Source organism: Aedes aegypti, chromosome 2, assembly GCF_002204515.2.
Source record: "Aedes aegypti strain LVP_AGWG chromosome 2, AaegL5.0 Primary Assembly, whole genome shotgun sequence".
In the NCBI taxonomy this organism is placed as follows: domain Eukaryota; kingdom Metazoa; phylum Arthropoda; class Insecta; order Diptera; family Culicidae; genus Aedes; species Aedes aegypti.
Genome location: NC_035108.1, coordinates 112604555 through 112624169, shown reverse-complemented (window position 1 = coordinate 112624169; position 19615 = coordinate 112604555). Strand labels below are relative to the sequence as shown.

Genomic DNA, 19615 nt, shown 5'->3' with positions numbered 1-19615 from the left:
CACCTAAAAGTTTTTTTTTAACCTTTCTGGCATAAAAAAATATAAAAAGAATAATAATTTCAAAATTCACACGAACTTTGCGTGGTTTATCTAAGTTGAGTTGTAAAAGAGCAAAATATACTAATTTTCCAATCGAAAGCATAGTATCGTACCTTATTTGACCATATATATTGTTCTAGACAAATGATACACATATATTCATAAATAAAATAGAACGATTTCAGTTTGTTATTCAAAAGTAAATGTAACTAATATTTTTAAACCAAGAGTGTTTTTCGAAAATATCGTTAGGAATTATCTTACAATACTTCTGAATAACTTATGCGTATAAATAGATGCATTTTCCACAAATTTTTCTACTTACAATGTATTTTTTTTTGTTCAAATTAGTATGAGCTAATATATACATACTTTTGATTATATTTTGATTAAATAAAGATACTTTTTAATTTTAAAGTATTTAAATGTAACATTACTAGCACTAATAACAAAAACGAGGGTTATATGATTCTTATCAAACATAATCACACTACATTTGTTTCGAGAACAGATGTTTTTTAATGGTGATCCACTTAGGGGTAGTCGGGGCGGTTTGGCCAATGGGGTGGAATGAGCACCCTTGAAAACTGCACAAATTCTTGAAATTTCATCTGAAATAACATGCAACCCTAAAGCTGACAAGGAAATGAAGCAATAGACATCCTAGAAGTCAGTGTTCTAAACTCTAAGAAAAATAAATAAATGAAGTTCGAAAAAACTGCCCATATTGCCCCGAATGGCTCTTTCAAATTCCAACATTTCAGAATTATAAAATTTGAGTGTTAGAATGATTTTTAAAATTCAATCTTTTTGCACGGAGTGTTTATAACTACTAGTAACTTTCAAGTGTGGTGAAAAAAATAATTGATTTTTTAGAATATCTGAGATAATTTTACAACCAAATATAGGGTGCTCATTTCACCCCATCGGTAAAAAATCGTCTAAAAAAGATACAAATTTTGAAAAATTTCTCATTCATTCGGGAATATTATAAGACAACGGAAATCATACAGATCTAGTGTATTGATCTAAGAATTGTTGGAAATCACGCAAAAACCCAAAGTTTCCCTAATATTTTCAGCACTTTAATTGACTTTTTCTTAAGGTGGCCAAACTGCCCCTTTTTCCCCTACCCCACCATGGTGGGACAAGTGGATCATTTGGCGCAAATTTTTAAGTCTCTCATACTCAATACATAACAATCAGAAAAACCGGAATAAATGACAATTTGAAGTATAATAGTCCCTTATTTGTTATCCACAGAAAAAATGTTTGAGTTACATTATTCACGTTAGCAGTACATAACAATGAAGCTAACTATTGATTTTTCTGTATCCACTTACCCCACGGTACCTTATTTTATTGTTATTCTTGAAGCTGGTCAACATTTTTGACATAAATCCTAGTTTATCTTCTCAGCAATCTTCAAAGGATTTGGTCAATAATCTCAAAAGATTAACAAAAAACTTGCCAAGAATACCTAAAGACCTCGCTATTTATTTATTCATCAAAGATCTAGCCTTGAAATTTGGCGTGGATGATTCGATGTATGCGCTGTGAATCTGACGAAATCTATACAACATCTCGTCTGGGCTTTTATAACAACATTGTCATAGATCAAAGAATAGTCAAACTAGTAATCCAGACAAGGTTTCATCAAGAATCAAGATAAACAAAAACCTCTGAAATCCACCAAACGGAGTTCTTAATAAGTCAGTTCAGAATTTTAGTAGATCGCCCTAGATACACTCCCGTGCAAAAGTTTGGGTTCACCCCCCAAAAAACATACAAAAGTGTTCTATCCATATCTCTGCGATTACACGTCCAATTGAAACTCTTTAAGCCGCATTCGAGAGGCAAAGAGTTATTCTTACTTCGTATGTATTTTTCCAAAAACATTTTTTGAATTTTGTATACTAAATTTTTACTTAAAGTTGTGACATTTTTCAAAAAACACACTGAAAAACCATATCTAATTTCCTCAGCATTGGATCGACCAAAATTTTGAATCAAAGTGTCATTAGAATCGTAATCTTATATTTTTTGAAGAGACCTCACGAAATTTTGGCGGAAAAATCTGGAAAGTATTCAAAATCAATGAAACGGTCAGTCAAGTCATCGTGCAAGAGTTTGGGTTCATCCCTCAGTATGGTGTATCGTGCAAAAGTTTGGGTACACCTGAACTTACCTTAATCTGTGAAATCTCAAACCAATCATGTACGCGCCATTATTTGCGCTCAAAAAAGCTTTAAACTATTAAAATCGGTTGAAAAATGGCAGAGATATTGACAAAAATGATGTGCGTGCGGCTCTGCCTTTGGTTTCCATCATATGGGCTAATGGATTATGCCCTCCCGTCCCGGCAGGGTCGCATATCCAAGGGGAGGGACTAAAAATGGCCGGAAGAATTCGCTGTAAATGTGCATTAATCTGTACAAAATCTCTTCAGGAATCTGATAAGGACCAAGGAAGTATCATAACAAAGCTTCACCAAATATCACAAGGCAACCACCGAACAGGAACACTTGATGAATCTGTCTAGGATTTCAGTAGAAAACCACCTAGCTCTCCCAAGCTAATTGCTAAAATCCTTTCAGCTTAGTTTTCCACCAACCGCTAGAAATATGCTTAGAATGTCAAGAGAAATCGACATCTTTTATACAATTAACTAATCTTTTATACAATTAACTTAACATTTTATTAGCAATCCTCAGATAACTATTTTTTCAGTGACTTTTTAGAGAACTTTCAAGTAACTCAAAAGTCAATTATCGTCTAAATTTTTGTTAGGATTTCTGCAAAAATCTCATGCTATGAAACTTAAAAGAAGGCTATCAAGCATCAAGGAAATATTCAGGAGTCCCTAAGTACTCTTTCAGAGATTGTTCAAGGATTTCAATAATGTTTCATAAGATCCTATAAGATCCATAAGATTCCTATTCCTGAAAAGAAATCACCTAAATTGTTAGAAAAAAAAACTGAAAATCTCTCCAGCAAACCAATGATTTTAAAGGACACTGATAAAAAATACTAGAAACCGTTAACCCGTTAACTATTTCTTAACTTCGAAATAAATCGGGAGTGCCACGGTCTATGTAGAATGCTCGCTCAAGTTCAGCTTCAGCCGCGACTCATTCTTTCCCATACTTTCTCCGGAGATTCCAACTTTACTTGACCTTAGGAGAACTCTTTCTTGGCCGTTTCAGAGCTTATGCGCTTTTATGGTCGATTACCTAGCTTTGGCGCATAGGTAAGTCGTAATTTAAATGCTTTAGCGTACCTCAACCGTACCCCCCAGATTGATGCTCATGTTGGTGCTATGTTTGACCGTGTGTGATGCTGTTTGACGAACCAATTTGACAGTTTGTGAAACCAATTTGACGGTTGACGAATCGATCGGCCAAAATCAAACGAGTTTGATTTTGCTCAAACCACCGGTGGGCGGAGCCAAATGTTCGACGAACCGATCGTACCGTCTGTAGGGATGTTGCACGAACATCGACGTCATCATGTCAAATTGAAGCTTCGACGACCCAGGAACTGCCGATGCAGATGGGTGGAAAGTCAAAATGCGTGAATTTACGCAGCGTCGGTGCCATGTGATCTATCAAATGCCCGCTCTTGAGTTGTTTCTATATATAACCGTTTTCTTCACCAAGGATTCTTTAATTATTCCTCAACCTATTTCTCCATCTTCAGGGTTTCCATCAGGAATTTAACCATGAATTTCTCCAGGTAATCCTCTTGTAATATCTTTAGGAATTCTTCCAAAACTACTTCATGATTCCACCATGAATTTAATCAACATGTTATCCTAGGGGGGTCCGTAGCCTTGAGGTAACGCTTTCGCTTCATAAGCGGAAGGTCATGGATTCAATTCCCAGCCCCTCCAAAAAAATAACCCGTCCAGCCACCAGAAGACGCCGCACGGAGGACCGTGCTTAGGGGAGCACATCCATCCTCCGTCAGTATCAGATGGAGACTGAGACAAACTGACCCACTTCGCAGGCAGCTAGCCTCAAACGACTCAGGAACACGGCAAAACGAACCACCGCAAGAGCAATTGACTATGGCTTATGGAAATCGATTGGACCAACAGCAGAGCACTCTCCTACCTGCTCGGTGTGAGAGCAAAAGAGCAGAAGAGAGTGAAAGCAGATGTAAATATAGAATAGCTAAAAATAAAACTGTATCGGTAAGGAAGATACAGATAAACTGATTCCGGCACAGTAGTGGCCACGAGCACGGAGTGCCTTAAAAAAAAAAAACAATGTTATCCAGTGATTTAACAAGAAATTCCTGTAAGAATTTCTTTATAAATTCCTTCCGAAAGTTCGCTTGGAATTCCTCATGGGATTCTATCAGGAGTTCCTAAGCGATTCCTCTGAGAATCAGGAGTTCTTCTTCTTCTTGGCGTTACGTCCTCACTGGGACAGAGCCTGCTTCTCAGCTTAGAGTTTAATGGGCATTTCCACAGTTTTTAACTGAGAGTTTTCTTTGCCAAAGTTGCCATTTTCGCATTCATATATCGTGTGGCAGGTACGATGATACTCTATGCCCAGGGAAGTCAAGGAAATATCCATTACGAAAAAATCCTTGACCGACCGGAAATTTAAACCAGAAACCTTCAGCAAGGTTTTGCTTTGTAGCCGCGGACTCTGATCACTCGGCTAAGGAAGGTCTCTAGAATCAGAAGTTATTCTAGGAAATTGAACACGCAGTTCCTTCAGGGTTTTTATCAGGACTAGCTCTAGGGATTCCATCGGAAGTTCCTCTAGGAATTCCATCAAGAATTCTTCAGGGGGTTTCATCAGATGTTCGTCTAGAGATTCCATCAGGAATTCTTCAGGGATTCCATCTGGAATTCCTCCAGAGATTCGATCAGGTGTTCTTTCAGGGATTCCACCTGAAACTCAACTAGGTATTTCATCAGAAGTTTCTCCTGTCATTCTATCAGGAGATATTTCAGAGATTCCACCTGGAATTGCTCTATGGACTCTGTCCGTCGTTGCTCTAGGGATTCCATCAGGAGTTCTTCTCGGGATTTTAACAGAAATTCCTCCAATGATTCCATCCAGAGTTCCTTCAAGAATATCTTTACAAATTCTTCCAAGGATTTCTTCAGGAGTTCCCCCAGGGATTTCATCAGGAGCTCCTGTAGTGATTCTATCGGGAGTAGCTTTAGGGCTTCTGGAGATTTCATCAGGGGTGGAAAGTCAAAATGCGTTTTGACCCTCCAGGGATTCCATCAAGAGTTCCTTCTGAATTTTCACCCGGAATTCTTCAAGAGATTAAATCAGATATTCCTCGAGGAATCCCATCAATGTTTCTTCTAGGAATATCAGAAGTTCCTCTAGGGATTCTATCAGGAGTTCTATCCGGAAACTTATCAGAAATTCTTCCAGGGATTTTATCAGGAGTCCCTTCAATGATTAGGAGTTCCTTCAAGAACATCTATTGACAGGAGTTCTTCCAAGGATTCCATCAGGAGTTCCTATAGAGATACTATCTGGAATACCTTAGGGCTTCCATTAGAGTTCTTCTGGGGATTGCATCAGGAGTTCCTCCAGAGTTCTTTCAGAAATTCCACCTGGATTACCTCCAAAGATTCAATTAGGATTTCTTCCAGAGATCATATAAGGAATTCCTTGAGGAATTTCATCAGGACTCCTTCTAGGGATATCATAATTCTTCTAGGGATTCTTACAGGAGTTCCATCAGAAATTCCTCCAGGGATTCAATAAGGAGTTCCTTCAGCGATATCAACTGGAACTTCTCCAGGGATTCTATCAGGAACTCCTTCAACAATATATTTAGGATTTCCTCAGGAGTTCCTCCAGGGATTCTATCAGGAATTCTGATAGGGATTCTATTAGAAGTACCTTTAGGGCAACCATTAGAGTTCTTCTGATGATTTTATCAGGAGTTTCTCCAGAAATTCCACCAAGAGTTCCTTCAGAGATTCCAGCTAGCATTTCTTCCGAGATTCTATTAGGACTTCTTCAAGAGTTCATATCAGGAGGTCACCTAAGAATTCCATCAGGATTTTCTAGAGATATCATGAGGAAATTCGCTAGTCATTCTATCAGGAGTTCCATCAAGAATTTTATCAAGAATTCCTCCAAGGGTTCCATCAGGAATTCCTCTGGATTCCGTCAGGAATTCCTTCAAGAATCATCATTAACTTCTTCAGAAGTTTTAACAGGAGTTCCCTTAGAGATTCCATCAGGAGTTCCTCTAGACTCTAGAGATTGTATCAGAAATTTCTTCAGAGATTTCACGTGGATCCTCGAGGGATTACATCAGAAGTTTCTTCTGGGGATAACATCAGGATCTCTTCTGGGAATTACATCAGGAGTTCTTCTGGGGATTTCAAGAAGAGTTCCTTCAGGGGTTTCATAAGCATTTTCTTTAGACATTCCACCTGGAATTCCTTCTGGGATTCTATCAAGAGTTTAGGGAGTATCAGGAGTTCCCCTGAGTCTTCCAATAGGAGTTTCCAAGGATTTCCATCAGGAGCTCTTCTAAGGATTTTATCAGGAGTTCCAATAGGGATACAATTAGGAATTCCTACAGGGCAAAACAACAGAAGTCGTTTTTGGCATTTCATCACTAGTTCCCAAGGGATTCCATAAGGAGTTCTTCTAAGGACTTTATCAGGAGTTCCTCTAGGGTTTCCATTTGGAGTTCCTTCAGAGATTCCACCTGGAATTTCTACAGGAATTCTATCAAGAGTTTCTCTAATGATTCTATCAGGAATTACTACAGGGATTACATCACAAGTTTTTCCAAGGATTCCATCTGAAGGAGTTCTTCAATAGATTTTATTGGGTATTTCTGCAGGGATTCCATCGGAAGTTCTTTCATAGATTCAAATTGAAAAATTTCTAAGACTTTATTATAAATCCTCCTGGGATTCCATCAGAAGTTCTGTCAGGGATTCTATCAGGAATTCATCTAAAGGATCCTTCAGGAATCCCTCTAGGGTTATTCTGGGTTAATTTATTATGAATTCTTTTCGAAGTTTATTAGGAGATACTACCCGAACTTATAGAGAATAAGAAAAGAATAATTCCTTCAGCAAAATCTCCAACGATTCTCGAAGATTATCAGGATTTCAACCAGGGATTTGATCAGAAATTTCTTATAAGTATTCCATTACCGGCATAACTCAAGAGATTCCTTCCGGAATTTCTCAAAGGATTCCTCGCGGAATTCATCATGGGGATCTTCCCGGATTTCCTTAAGAAATCAATTCCGGAAATCCTCAGGGGATTTCTCTGGATTTTTCAAGGAATTTCTCGTGGAATAACTTCAGGGAATCTTGGGGGTTTTCAGGAACCCTCCAGCGATATTACCAGACATTTATTATAATAGTTTTGCCTGTAATTTAGGAATCTACCAATATATCATCCAATGACTCCATCAGAAATTCCTCCTGGGATTCAAAACAGGAATTCCTTCAATTATCCAATTATACAATAACGAATTTTCTATGCGATTTGATCACAATTTCTTATAAAGATTCCACTAGTAATTCCTTCAGATACTTTAACAGTATTTTCCCTAATTATATCACCTGTAATTTAGAGAGTAGAGAAGTTTTTTAATCAATTTCACAAGGAGTTCTTCTAGCGTTAACACTGGGAATATCACCAGAGTTTCGCTAGAATTACCACCAGAAAAATCTACCAGAGTTTTGCCAGAAGTTCAACCATAAAATACTTCAAAGGTGTGACGAGGATTGTGCTTCAGGATTATCATAAATTCCTCCAGGGAGTTAACTGATATTTACTCAGAGTTTCAAAAAACACATACACTCCCGTGCAAAAGTTTGGGTTCACCCCCTCAAAAACATACAAAAGTGTTCTGTCCGTATCTCTGTGATTACACGTACAATTTAAAATCTTTAAGTCGCATTCGAAAGGCAAAGAATTATTCTTACTTCGTATGTAAGGACTGTTCATTTTATAAAGTGGACACCTTGTGCATGCTGTATCTTTCTTATTAATCAATGAAATTTCGATCGGTTTTTTGCACATCGTTCGACTAGTATTGTACAATGTTGTGATAATAAAAATTCTCCAAAATAATTAAATTTCACACGAATATGGAACAACGATTAGATCGGTCGATTTTTTGAGGTTATCAAAATCAATGATTGTAAGAAATTGGCTGGAAAATTCGATAATTTATATTTTCTATTTTCAAAAAAGGCTTGTTCTTCGAAAGCATCATCAATCAGAAGCCAGATGGAAAAAATCAAGTTATTTTTGGAGCAACAATTTTACAGATATAATAAAATCAATTTTCCCGTATATTTTTAAAGAATTTTTTTTTTAATTTGATGGGAATTGATATGAGTAGATTTTTTTGTGTAAAAGTACGTCCTGACGGAAGTCCTAGTATAGTATTAATATGAAAAATAACTTACGCCTTCATAGAGTTACTTAGTAAGTCCCCACGTCACATTCAAAGCACAACAGAAACACAATTGCTTTATTCTTAGAAGACCTATCAAAGTACATTGACAATCATCAAAATTGGCAACACTGCTGTAATAAAATCGATTTTATTTTCCCCATATTATTTTCATAATATGTTATTCTGAGATTACCAATTGAAAAATTCGGAGAAAACTTTTTACAATTTGCTGTAGATCGATAAATATGCGTACATGATTTTAAAAGTATGAGACTTTTTAGTAAAACTACCATAAACAGTAAAATTTATACTTAAGACTGTGGTTTAATCTCACGATTTAGCTTTCGTTTATACTAATATAGTTTCTTTAGTAATCCAAACTAGTTTTAAACACGCTTTTTACTGTTCTCTTTTGCCGGGAGTGAAAGGATGGTGTATCAGCAAATTTGGCCATAAATGGGTAAATCACTAAAGTTACCTAATGTCATAGAATGGTGGAATATAATTGATATTTTTAAAGCTTTACCTTTTTTAGCTTTTTTTACATTTGTTCATAAAAATAAGGATTTTTGTTTTGCGAAAAATAATGTTAAACTTTGACGGACAGCTTGTTTTTGGAAAAACTTTTTAGCTCTTCAACCAAAAGCATTTTCAAAGATTTTATATTTTTATAGCATTTTAGAATAATAGGTCAACGATACACAGAAAACCGATTACGATTTTATCAATAAATAAAAAAGATATAGCATAAACAAAGTGTCCACTTTATAAAATGAACAGTCCTTATTTTTCCAAAAACATTTTCTCAATTTTGTATACTAAATTTGTACTTAAGATTGTGACATTTTTTCAAAAAACACACTGAAAAATCATATCTAATTTCCTCAGTATTGGGTCGACCAAAATATTAAATCAAAGTGTCATTAGAATCGTAATCTTATATTCTTTGAAGAGACCCCACGAAATTTTGGCGGAAAAATCTGGAAAGTATTCAAAATCAATGAAACAGTCAGTCAAGTCATCGTGCAAAAGTTTGGGTTCACCTGAGCAGCACGCACTTCATTTTTGTCAATATCTCTGCCATTTTTCAACCCATTTTAATAGTTTAAAGCTTTTTTGAGCGCAAATAATGGCGCGTACATGATTGGTTTGAGATTTCACAGATTTAAGAAAGTTCAGGTGAACCCAAACTTTTGCACGATGACTTGACTGACTGTTTCATTTATTTTGAATACTTTTCCGATTTTTCCGCATGAGTGCTCTTCAAAGAATATAAGATTACGATTCTAAAGACACCTTGTTTTAAAATTTTGGTCGATCCAATGCTGAGGAAATTAGTAATGTTTTTTCGATGTGTTTTTTGAAAAATGTCACAACTTTAAGTACAAATTTAATATACAAAGTTTAAAGAATGTTTTTAGAAAAATACATACGAAGTAAGAATAACTCTTTGCCTTTCGAGTGCGGCTTCTTCTTCTTTCTGACGTTACGTCCTCACTGGGACAGAGCCTGCTTCTCAGCTTAGTGTTCTTATGAGCACTTCCACAGTTATTAACTGAGAGCTTACTTTGCCAATGACCATTTTTGCATGTGTATATCGTGTGGCAGGTACGAAGATACTCTATGCCCTGGGTAGTCGAGAAAATTTCCAACCCGAAAAGATCCTCGACCGGTGGGATTCGATCCCACGACCCTCAGCTTGGTCTTGCTGAATAGCTGCGCGTTTACCGCTACGGCTATCTGGGCCCCTGCCGAGTGCGGCTTAAAGAGTTTGAATTGGACATGTAATCACAGAGATATGGACTGAACACTTTTGCATGTTTTCTAGGGGGTGAACCCAAACTTAAGCACGGGAGTGTATCTCTAAATGCCTCAGGATGAATCCCTAAAGTAGACCTAAAAGATTTTTTTTTTCATTTCTGAAAAAAAATCCATGGAGATATATCTCTAGAAATACTTGGAGGTATCACCAAAGAGATCAATAGATCAATTCCTAGAGAGTTTCCTGGAGAGATTCCTTAGTATATTTCTGGAAGCAATCCCTGAAAGAGTTTCTGAAAGATTCTCTAAGTTAATTCCTGGTAGATTCCTTGGAAAAAATCCTTCAAGAAATACTGGATGGAAATGATGGATCAATTCTTTTAGGAATTCTTGGAGAAATTTATATTACATTATTGAAGTAATTCCTGCAAAAATCCCAGGACGAATGCCTCGTAGGGTCCCTTCAGAGATAAAAGGAAGAATCTATGGAGGAAACACTGGTGGAGTTTATAAAAATTTTTACTGAAGATTCTCTCTAGAGGAATACCGAAGGGTAACCAGTGGGATCCTCTCAAATATTTACAAGTAGAATCTCTAAAAGAATTCCTGCTGATCAAGTTTTGATGATTTTTTTTGCAGTATTTCTCTTGAAATCTTTAATTTCTGATGGAATTCTTGGAGGAATTGTTGGTGGAATCCCTGGAGGAACTTGATGAATCCTTGGATAAATTGTGGGTAGTATCTGTATAGAAATGCTTGAAGTTTCGCTGGAGGAATTCTGAAATTAATCTTTGGAGGACTTTTTGGTGGAACTCTTCAAGGAAGTACCACTGGAGAAAACCCTTGGGAAGTATTTGTATATGTCCCTGGAGAAATCTGTTGAAAAATTGCTAGAAAAAATCGCTGAAGAAATTCCTGGTGGATTTTCTGATGTAACTTCTTGAGGAATTTGAGGAGTCCTAGGAGCAAGCCCTTAAAAAAGTCCAGGTAAAATCGTTGGGAGAATTTCTGGTGATGATTTTTTTTTTGAGAAATCCCTTGAGAAGTATCTGATAGAATTCGTGATGGGATTCCTGGGTAACGCGTGATGGAATCCTTGGAACTAACTTCTAGAGAAATTTCTGAAGAAATCTTTGAAAAAATTGTTATAACAATCTGGACGAATTCTAGGAGGCAGCCTTGGAGTTAGCCCTGCAGAAATTTCTTGGGATTTTTTTGGAGAGATCTTTGAAGGAATCAGTGGTTGAATTGTAATAACAATAATTTGTAGAGAAATCTCTAAAGGAATCCTTGGAAAAATTCCTCCTGAAGGTATGCCTGAAGAATGTTTCCCGAGGAAATTTCTGGTTGAATCTGTGGATAAATTTTTAAAGGAATAATTGATAAAATTCGTGAAAAAATCCCAGGAAGAGCTTTTGGTGGAATCCTTAGTATAGCTTATTGATTCCTGGAAAAACTTCCAAGCAGAATAACTAGAGGAAACGACTAAAAGATTCTGGATAGAATGTTTGGAAAAAAAAAAATCCTCGGCCATTCCCATATCAATGACTGCTCAGAATATTTCCCGAGAGAGACCCGTCATGATTTCTGAGTTTTGCTGGAATATTTCGTACGAATTATAACTGAAATTCCTCTCAAATATTTATTTCTTCCGGTACTTAAGGTGAAACATCTCAGAATCCAAAGATGGCTGGCACCATGGCCGACTTGTGCCCCTACTCACCTTTTCAAAGGCACTAAACTAGAGAAATAGTTGGAGAACGTTTCTGATCTTCTTATTTTAAACTTTCTGCTAGTGCACAAAACCAAAATAAAAAGTGCACAGTTGTTAGATGCTTTATTCGCGAGATTTGTGCCTTTAAAGTTTTAGTGCGATCTTAGAAGTTGATTCAAAACTGTTTCACCTTAAATGTTGAATATTCTTCTTTTCCTTACTGCGATTATTGCCAGAAAATCACGAAAAGATTCTCCCTTACAGCCACAGCATTCGAAAAAATAATAACCACATATTCACTAGACTCTCGGCAAGTCTAAAAAAATGCAAAAAAATATCGTGTTGCTGCAACCAACCTTGACAGTTGGTCAAACGGTTGTATCAACATAAGTCGGTTTGACCAACTTGGGGGCGAAGTCAATGTTGGTCAAACCGTCTGAGCGTCTGTGGGCTGCATTATGACTTGCTTGAAATTAAGGTCTCGGTTCTTATGTACCAATAGATTGGACTATGGAATAAAACGTATATTTTTCGAATAAAACGACATGCGCTTCTTTTGGTGGATAAATCGCCTTAAGTTTAGGCGATATGCCAAATTTCAGCATTTTATTGTATCAAAAAGTCATATAAATAATTATGTTTTCGCAGAAAATCTGCTGCCTTGCACCAGTAGTTGCTGTCGTATTCCAGCAGTGGATCAACTGAAAAAAGAAGAAATGTCCCAGCGATGATTTTTATGCTTCATTCGAAAGACTGTAGTTGCTGCTCTGAGTGAAAAATGGTAAACCTATGTAAAAATCAACTATTTTGTTTAAAATCTCTTGTACCATTTTCAAACGTCTACTACAGGAGCACTAGCGCAACTACTGGAACACGTGTACCAATAGTGGCTCAAGCGGCTTTATGCTCGAAAAATAATTTTATCACTCTTTTTATAGAGGTTGAAATATTTCTGTCAATGCCGAAAGATCTCTGTTCTGCTGTTTTTCTATGCATTCGATGACGTTTTCCTTAGGTGGCCCATTTGCCCCTAATAATACGTCGTAGAATTGATGAAATACAATTGTCCTTACAAAAAATAGTGTTCCACAACAATCCAAAATTAGAAACACAGAAGATTATTACAGAATTACAGAAGATATTAAAAAATTTAAAAAAAAACAGCATATTTAGGTGTACTAATTATAAAATTTATATTATTATTATAAAATTTATAACATAATTTAATGAGCTAATAAAACTTGCACAACTCGAAACTCCCCTACGTGAATCTCAAATTTTGGTGCACCCTAACAACGGGCAGTAGGCCAGTGGAATTTTTCTGCCCACGAAGGCTTTCAAATTTTACCTAAACATAGGTAACGGATTGTGTTGTCGCACCCTTTTAATTAACCATACATATATGGAAATCTCCCCCCCCCCTATTAACAGCCACTCACCTTGATAATGTTTCGTTGGTTCTGTTCCAGCTCCCGTCTGTTCAGCGGCCGAACCCTAACGGCCACCCTGATGTTTTTGCTGTCACCCATTTTCAACCCTTCACCGGACGCGATTTCAACGACTCACAACGTCACTATTTTCCACCAGTTTTCACAAATTTCTGCACTTTGGTATTTCACACACGACCGAACAAGAACCAACACGAATCAAGGGGCGCCTCTGCCTCGAATCCCGGAACAACGTCGAAAGAAAAACGGCGCGGCAGTTGCACTTCTCCCAAAAATGTAGATCGATCCGTCCGCGGCAAGAATGACCGTTGTTTTGTTTGTCTTCGGTGCAGTGCGCTGCTTTCTTTGATGCGGGGATTTAAATTTGACGAAAGCAAAGAGGAGTGGAAAGGAAGAGCTTTCGTTTCGTTAAGTTTTTGAAACTCGCATCAAAGCGATCTTCTTTATCGATCGCCGTGACGCCGATGTAGGGTTCCAAAAGTGACAGATCGTTTTTGGAAGTTTTCTCCGGCATGATGTAAACGAGTGTTGTGTGACCGAAAAATATTCTAAAATTCCGAAGAATTTCCTCAATAGTTTTGTTAATTGTTAATATAATTTTATAATGGCATCCATTACTCGACTGGTGAGCAAACCGATGATTCAATTCCCGGTGCGGATTGCGGGATGCAGATGGTTATCAACGCGACAGGAACCGGACCCAATAAACCATGCCAATGATGAAGGTAAACATTGATTCTCTTCTCCGAGATTATGATCTAAAACTAAGAACGTTCTTTTCTTTATAGAATTCCGCGTATTGAATTTCAAACAGGTGAAATCACAGCGATTAGCTCGGCGGAAAATGGCCAAATTAGAAGTTCCCCCGCCAAGGTAAGATGAGGACGACTAATTTGTACTAAGGGTTATCTTAAGGTGCAAGAAAAAAATGGCTCTAAAGTCAGAACTGAAAATGCAGTTTTCTCCTTTCAAAACAATAAATTGATGAAAATAAGAACACACAGCCTTTTTATTTGGCAAATAAAAGAGCTGTGTGTTTTTATTTTCTTTGATTTGTCTATTTAAAAAGAGAAAACTGCCTTTTCAGTTCTGACTTTTTCACCATTTTTACTTGGGCCTTAAGCATCAGTCCCCTTTCCAAGGGACGTTGTACCATTGCTGAAATTTTCAGGGTTTATTCTATATAAAAGAGGGTATTTTGCAAAATTTCAAATATTTTATATAGAGAAAGATACCTAGCACTCTTTTGTGATTAAGTATATTTTTCGACATGAATGGTGCTATTGTGTCCCACGTTACCCTAAAATAAAATTCTGAAATTTAGCAATTAACACCCTGAAAATTTCAACCCGATTGTAGAACATTGATACAAGATGGGGTGGAGTGTTTTGCCATCATGCTCTTAATCATTTGCCTTCCCACGCAGATCGCAGCAGATGGCCACCGATCAGGACTGGGGTGCCGTCTGGCCGGGCCCCAAAACGTTCGTTCCGGCCACAGTTCCGCTACAGCTGCGCCAAGGGTACATCTCCAAGAAGCACCAAGTCCCACCGGGCAAATTCGCCAATGCTGAACTGATGAAGATTCCGAACTTCCTCCACTTGACTCCGCCGGTCATCAAGCAACAGTGCGAAGCCTTGAAGCAATTCTGCACCCCCTGGCCCAAGGGTCTGGAAACGGAGCAAAAGATGAAGCAGCACTTCCCGGTGGATTACATTTCGACCGACTATTGTCATGCGCTGCCCACCATTCGGAATCCGTTGTCCCGTATCGTCACGGTTCAACTGAAGGTCGACACTCTAAAGCTGAACAAGCACGCCAAAGATAAGTTCTTGCGACTGGTTGGCGAACGATACAACCCGGATACAGATGTGCTAACCCTGGTGACGGATCGATGTCCTCTGAAGAAGCAAAACTACGATTATGCCATGTATCTGCTGACGGCACTGTACCACGAATCGAACGTGGTTGAACCGTGGGAGGACACCAAAACGGAAGCCGATATGGAATATTACGACTTCCAGCGGAATGTGGCCAAGGTAAACTCGGAATCGATTCTGAACTGGGGCAAATCGGAGGGAGATTCTCGGCAGGAAGCCCCCACCAGCTATGCCACGGCAGTGGAACAACTTTTCAACGATGGTGAAAACGAGTACAATTTGCAGAAGTACAAGGAACAAACGGTGCAATTGCTGGGCTTGGCCAAGTGAAGTCCGAGATAATGGAAGCTTTTATAGAGCATGGTTTTCAATATTGGAAATATAGCCGGGAAAGTATACCTACGTGATTTTGGTAAGTTATGTGATAATCTCACTTCAGTAGTTACATTAATCAATCATGTTGTTCGTAACTTATTGAGACCTGAGCACGAGAGATATCAAACATGACTGGATAAAGTAAATTCCGAGCAATGGATTCAATCGCCAAATGAATACTTTGAAAAGTTGTATCGGATCCTGCAAGGCACGTTGTAAATTTTGCGAAGGAGCAAGCTACTTATCCTGGTCGATTTCAACGTTGCAAACAGTAGGATGGTCCATAATGATCAAACTTCAAACAATATAGTTACAATCCTAAACGTGTTCATGTGGAAAAGCTACTGTAAAAATTTAAGCAAAATCTGTTAAACGAGGACTTGATTTTACCGTTGTTTGTGAAAACTTTCTTTTTTCCCAAACTTTTTGGACTTTCGCCCCCTTGAGGTCAATATATTTTAGAATCGCCCCATGATATGTAATTTATATTTATGTATTAACCTTACAGTCGTCGCGCGGTTTGCCAGCATCAAAGCCACCACGCTGCTGTTGTGAACAAAGAGCGAGGTTTTTTTTAACAGTGTTGTACAAAATACAACAGCGCGACGACTGAAGTGTTAAACAACCACTATTCCTAATGTGTTAAAATTCTGATCTACATCTTATCATAAGTGTTTCAAAAATTGATCGAATTTATGGTGGAGTATTTCTAAATTATATGTGAAGAAAATGTTAACTATTTGTGATTTTAAAACATATATGGTCGGTGTTTAGACAAACTGGACTAGGGGATATTTTGGCCTTGTAAAAATAAGTCAAGCTCCGACAATTCTGATCTTTTAATGCTATTTTAAATTTTAATACAGTTGTTTTATCAAATAGGTGTATTCAAATACTATAGGAAATAATGCAAGTATCTTGTTGTTATGAATGCTGGTTATCCTGAAACCATTAAGAAAGACTTGGTCCGGTACGTCAAAAAATATCCTCGACTTACTTACTTAATGTTCCGACATATACCGTGCCAGTACCATATTATAGACAGCGCCATATTCTGAACGGTCCGTTCCTTATGTTGAACATTCATTGTTTTTACATCCAAAATAGTAAGCTGTCAGTTCGAAACATGATTGATTGTAACTTTTCAAAACTAAAATACATGGTTAGGTTGTTTTTTTTTTTAACAAATATTATACGTAAAGTTCGTTTGTTGTCCATAATAAGGAACAATGTGTGTTCATAATTAGGACCATTTATGTATATGGCATCCATAATTAGGAACATGCATGCGTCAGACTAACATATGAGCACCGTAACGACCCAGGAATGACCACCGGAGATACTCGCATTGAGGATCATTTCAGTATTTGGATCAAAACACAGAGGCGTCGCGTGCCCAAACCTACCACCTGTTCAACATGAAATATTTTTCACATTGCTTATGTACAGTAAATTGGTGATTAACTAACTATAAAACTTTTCATAAATAACTAAATGTATCAATGTGAGCAAATATGCGTTTTTGCATTTAGTATGATAACTGAGGGCTGCAGCGATCGTTTGTTTTACAATTTCCTGTGATGTTTTACTTGACTTGGACATATTTTCAGCTACACATTATTTTTTGTGTATTCGGCAGAAATTATGTAAAATAAATCTTCGAGCTTTTACTGGAATAGGTACCTATGAATAAAAGAAAACCGAATCAAGTAATATACTATTTAATTCCACTAGAGTATATCCTTTGACAGATATGCGTATTTTGACCTCAACTGTAAGGCCGCCTTCAATGTCGTATTAGACTCGACTTATTTATTCTCCCTATTTTCAAATATGTTTTTCTCATTCTCCCAGCATTGCTACTAATATATGAATATTTAGTGTACTGTGTACGTGCAAAATTTAAGAATTCAAATCAAGGCAAGTTCGAGCGCACAATTTTGTTCTGTTAATCCTTCTTCAATCAACAACATAAATCTCTCAAAAATCTATAGAGAAAATAAACAAAGGAGAATAATTCTATAATTAAATTATGGAATATTACAAAAAATGATGCACTGCACGAAGAAAAAAACAAAAAGCTCTACCCTATTCAATGATATTCTTCCTGAGCTTTTATCATCTTCCTCAGCCTGTTCGGGCGGCTGGTTGAACGTGTTGAGAGAAGCCGACATCGTATTTGAAGAAGTAGGCCTTGCTGAGCAAACCATGAGATTCTGACAAGCGCTAGTGGAGTTCATTACGAATCAAGCCTTCAAACTGTATAGACCATTCTCTCCTAATAAACGTTCTTTAGTTGTTTGAGATTGAGTCTTTCTCTTGGCCCATCCGCCCAGTCCTTAATATTACAATAGGTTATGAACCCAGCAAAGGAAGGAATCCCGCAGCTGACCGGACCAAATTACGAGAATTGGCGCTTCCGGGTCAAGCTTCACATGGATGCAGTGGAAGTATCGTCCGTGTTGTCGGAACCAGCTCCGGCTGTAGGCGATGCAGGTCGTGCAAAATGAGAGCAAACGGACAGGAAGGCTAAATCGGTGCTGGTGGGATTCGTGGCGGATGAAATTCTTGAAGTTGTCCGGGAAAAGGAAACGGCGTCTGGAATGTGGAAGGCTCTGGAAGAAACCTTTGCGAAGCGATCTGTTTCAAGCCAAACGTTGCTGAGGAAACAATTGGCCCGTTTACGTAAGAAGGAGGGAACTTCAATGCGAGCTCATTTCAATGTATTCGATGACCTTGTCCGGCAACTCAAGTCCGCAGGAGCCAAACTGGAGAAAGGTGATTTGGTATGCCAATTATTCTTAACCCTGCCCGATAGTTATGAGCCCTTGGTGACGGCACTCGAGATCTGGCGGAGAAGGACCTGACAGTCAAGCAGCGGCTGCTGGCTGAAGAAAGCAAGCGTGAAGACCGTCTGGATGACTCGAGTGAAGACAACGGGGCAGCGTTCATTGGTGGCAAGAAGAAGAACCAGAAGAAGTTTACTGGCAAGTGCCATCGGTGTGGAAAACTTGGCCACATGAAGAAGGACTGTCGGTCAAAGAAGCTGGAAGGTAACGCAAATGCAGCAGTCGGCAGTAAGGCGGTCGCATTCATGGGAAAAGGTGACCAGACGAAGTCTGATGCAGGGAATATCCACTTTTGCGTAGACTCGGGATGCAGTGATCATCTCGTGAATGATGCAAAACATCTGCGATCCATGCGAAAATTGAAGGATCCCTTCGTAATCGATGTAGCCAAGAATGATGTAACACTCGTCGGAAAGTTTGCAGGAGATATAAAAGGTATGTCCAACAAAGGAATTGAATTTCAGATAAAAAATGTTGTGCTCCTGCCGGATCTCCGAGAAAACCTGCTCTCGGTGAAGAAGCTCTCGCAGGCTGGAATCGATGTTCTATTTACTGGTCGTGGAGGTCAAGATCGTGCGGAGTTCAAGAAAAATGGAGAGCTTATCGGCGTGGCATACCTTCGCGGAAACTTGTACCGACTGGAATTGGATGCCGGATCTGTAGCTAATATCAGCGTGGCTGGGATGAGCAAGTTGTGGCATCGTCGTATGGGACATGCAAGTCAACAAGCATTGAACACTCTCGTTAAGCATGAAATGGCCACGGGGTTTACGAAGAAGCTTGAAACAATTGGTTTTTGCGATACATGCGTGATGGCCAAGCAGTGCCGGGAATCATTCGATGGAGTTCGAGAACGTGCCACACGTCCACTGGAACGAGTTCATTCAGACGTGTGTGGCCCTATTGATCCACCGACCTGGGACGGATCGCGGTACTTCGTATCGTTCATAGACAACTGGACGCATTTTGCGCATTTTGCTGTAATCTATCCAATCAAGCGCAAGTCTGAGGTGTACAACTCAATGGCAGACAAGAATATGCAAGTTTACTGTGGACCAAGGCCGGGAATTCTTTTCCAACGAACAAAGAAGCTACTACAAGAAGCGAGGCATTCAGGTACAACCC

At 38.3% G+C, this 19615-nt stretch overlaps 2 protein-coding genes across 3 annotated transcripts in view; one reads left to right on the top strand and one right to left on the bottom strand.

Moving 5' to 3' along the window:
• Positions 1–13745, bottom strand: part of LOC5571700 (kinesin-like protein KIF18A) — a 39659-nt gene extending 25914 nt beyond the window's left edge. The window contains exon 1 of one of the 2 annotated variants that reach the window (XM_021842003.1): positions 13378–13745. In XM_021842003.1, coding sequence (XP_021697695.1) covers positions 13378–13467 — 90 coding nt within the window. In that variant the 5' untranslated portion in view covers positions 13468–13745. The remainder of the gene's footprint in view (positions 1–13377) is intronic. The other variant, XM_001659794.2, reaches the window with a different exon arrangement.
• Positions 13746–13867: 122 nt separating this feature from the next.
• On the top strand, positions 13868–15664 carry LOC5571703 (28S ribosomal protein S35, mitochondrial). Its single transcript, XM_001659795.2, has 3 exons — positions 13868–14111; positions 14175–14259; positions 14813–15664. The coding sequence occupies exons 1-3, from the start codon at positions 13991–13993 to the stop codon at positions 15594–15596; spliced, it is 990 nt and encodes a 329-aa protein (XP_001659845.2). The 5' UTR covers positions 13868–13990; the 3' UTR covers positions 15597–15664.
• Positions 15665–19615: the final 3951 nt, after the last annotated feature.

Excerpts from the sequence above, each read along its gene's own strand:
- LOC5571703 (XM_001659795.2), top strand. The coding sequence starts at position 13,991 with ATGGCATCCATTACTCGACTGGTGAGCAAACCGATGATTCAATTCCCG. Across the intron at positions 14,112-14,174 it reads AAACCATGCCAATGATGAAG|AATTCCGCGTATTGAATTTC; the intron begins GTAAACATTGAT and ends TTTTCTTTATAG. Across the intron at positions 14,260-14,812 it reads TTAGAAGTTCCCCCGCCAAG|ATCGCAGCAGATGGCCACCG; the intron begins GTAAGATGAGGA and ends CTTCCCACGCAG.